Source organism: Penaeus vannamei, chromosome 6, assembly GCF_042767895.1.
Source record: "Penaeus vannamei isolate JL-2024 chromosome 6, ASM4276789v1, whole genome shotgun sequence".
NCBI classification, from domain to species: Eukaryota; Metazoa; Arthropoda; class Malacostraca; order Decapoda; family Penaeidae; genus Penaeus; species Penaeus vannamei.
Window position 1 is genome coordinate 46,528,645 of NC_091554.1, and position 2,500 is coordinate 46,531,144.

The following is a 2,500-nucleotide window of genomic DNA, read 5'->3' on the forward strand; positions in this document are numbered from 1 at the left end:
AACTTAAAAGGAATCGGATAAAAAAGTGATATTTTTAAAATGTGGAAAGTGATGCTTAATTGGTTAATTGCCATGGATTTTTTTTTTCATTTTTTTTTTTTTACATTGGAAAAGGATGCGATGACACGACAAATCACACCTGGGGGAGGAGGGGGAGGGGGGGCGTTAATGACCAGTGGCCAGACAGATTATTACATACAAATAGATAGTGAATCTGGGGGAAAGTGACGAGCATGAACTGACATTGAAATCACGTGACTCTGGCACTGGAAACTATTATGACAAGCCCTTTCGTGACAGAAAACTATCATGACAAGCTAAAGGGCCCCAGAGGCCGGCCGAGAGGCGCGGCGCCCTGGGAGGGAGGGGCCGGCCGAGGGCCTGCCGGAGCACCATCACCTTTGGCTGACTGCGCCGAGCGACGTCGTCTTCTTCTGGCCGAGTCCTCGGAGGTGGCGCCCGAGGACACGTCGGAGAGGTCCTCGGAGTCCTCGTGGCGCGAGGGCGCGGCGGGGAGCACGCCCCCCGCGGTCGACCCGTAGCCCGAGGACGCCGAGGACACCAGGCCCGTGTAGGACCCCCCCAGCCTGCTCCCTGCGAGGCCGGGGTAGGAGCCGGCGGCGCCTCCTGCCGCTCCTGCGCTCAGTCGGGACGCCGAGCCGCCCAGCCCGCTGCTCGAGGCGTGGAGGCGGGGCATGGACGACGTGGGCGTGGCGGCTGCTGCCGGCTGATAGGCGTGGGCGGGGCTACGCGTGCCACTCCCCCCACAGACAGCGTCACCTGTGCGAGTGGGCGTGGCGTAGTAACATGGTCTCATAAACAGTAAAGAGAAAGGCGTCGCTCCTGCGCCTGGCACTTAACATTACGTGGCCCTAACCTCAAGGACTCTCCGGAGGCGCAGCCGTGTCTGAGGGCGTCCACTTCGCCCTGGCTGCGCCCGCGAGACGCGCCCGTCTGCTGCCACCTCCTACCTACGCTACACTGCTAAAACTGACATGAACCTGATCCTGACATGACAGTCACTACTCAGGAGATGGCACAACTAACACTTCCCGCTACAGAAGTCCACCTCACACTGTGACACATGGCCTCCTGTTTATCCCAGGCGGCGGCGGAAGTCGTGGTAACTCACACCGCGCAGTCTGTGATAAAGTAAACTAAGAAACTACGCTGACTTGAGAGTGCACTTACTCCACCCTAGAACCCTACGCGATACAGGACTCTCCAGGACTCTGACGCTACATAAATCTCTGACTACTGAATATCGTAAACATGTAGATTAAAGATCCTAACGAGCACTGAGCAACACTGAAAAGGGACCGCTAAATAACTGTCCTTAACTACGGTACTCCAAGGCTAATGGTCCAGGTGACGTCACTGAAACACTTGAGCTGGGCATGTGAGCGCCAGACAGCGGGACTCGGAATCATCTGGGCAGTGACATAACACACAGGATATTATGCACAACATGGCAAGCACTGAAGCAGGCATGGGGAGGGACAATGCGCAACCAGCAGGGAAGGGGGGAGGGGAGGGGGGCGAGGGGAGGGGGTGGTCTGAGGTCGCGAAAACGGGGTGATGAGAACGCCGAAGACGACCCTCGTGGTGGCGGGGAACCTCTCCTCATTGCTCCACCGAAGGACACTCGAGAAGAGCAATAAAAAGAAGGAAATAAAAAAAGAGAGGGAAATGAAATGAAAGAAACTAGAGAAAGACAAAAATGAAAAGAAAGAAAGAAAGAAAGAAAAAAAAACAGAAAGGCATAAGGCACGGTGATTAACGGCCCCAGCTCCCCCTCTTCACTCATCCCGCGTCCCGCACAGATCCGGCCTCCGGGTAGCCCTACGGCCTGCGCCCCCGTTCCGTGCCCTCGTGCCCGCTGTCACCACTGGCACACATGCTTCCGGCCGCGGCCCCTCCCCGCCTCGACATCCCTCCCTTTGCTTCCTCTTCCTCGCCGCGAACCACTCACCACTCTGCTCGCTTCGCCTCACACTGGACCCACCCCGAGGAGGAATCTTCCCCGCCTCACTCTTGGAACGCGATTTTCGAACTCGCAGCACCTCTCCGCCCGCCGAGGAGGGCCCCGAGCAGGAAGGACGCTTGCCCCTCCCAAGGCCTACGCCCCGACGCGCCGCTGGGCATCGGCGCGGTCCGCCAGCGCAGCCCGGATGCGACGCGCGCGGCGGGGCATCGAGCAGTGCCTTACCCTCGTGCCTGGCCGGTCTAGTGGTCTCCCCGCCGCACCGTCCTCGGCCGTGGCACTCCCACACCCACACTGAGCCTCACCTCCACCACCTCCCGGCGCACACACGCGCACGCACACACACGCGCGCAATTTTCTGGCACCGAGCCACCCACAACCACACAGAATTAGCCCGGCGCCCCTCGTCATAAGCGGCCTCGGGGATCCCCCTGCGGTAACACCTTCGCGGTAACGCCTCGGGGGGCCGGGCACGTCCTCAAGGGGGCGCCGTAGGACTACAGGACCGCAAAGCCA

At 59.6% G+C, this 2,500-nt stretch overlaps 1 protein-coding gene across 17 annotated transcripts in view; it reads right to left on the reverse strand.

Annotated features, from left to right (window-relative positions):
* Positions 1-2,500, reverse strand: part of LOC113805549 (filaggrin) — a 100,795-nt gene that overhangs the window by 24,142 nt on the left and 74,153 nt on the right. For 16 of the 17 annotated variants that reach the window (XM_070123130.1, XM_070123136.1, XM_070123140.1 and 13 more), the window contains exon 2: positions 400-780. The exons of the other annotated variant lie outside the window; for it this stretch is intronic. In XM_070123130.1, coding sequence (XP_069979231.1) covers positions 400-780 — 381 coding nt within the window. The remainder of the gene's footprint in view (positions 1-399; positions 781-2,500) is intronic. 17 annotated transcript variants of the gene reach the window in all.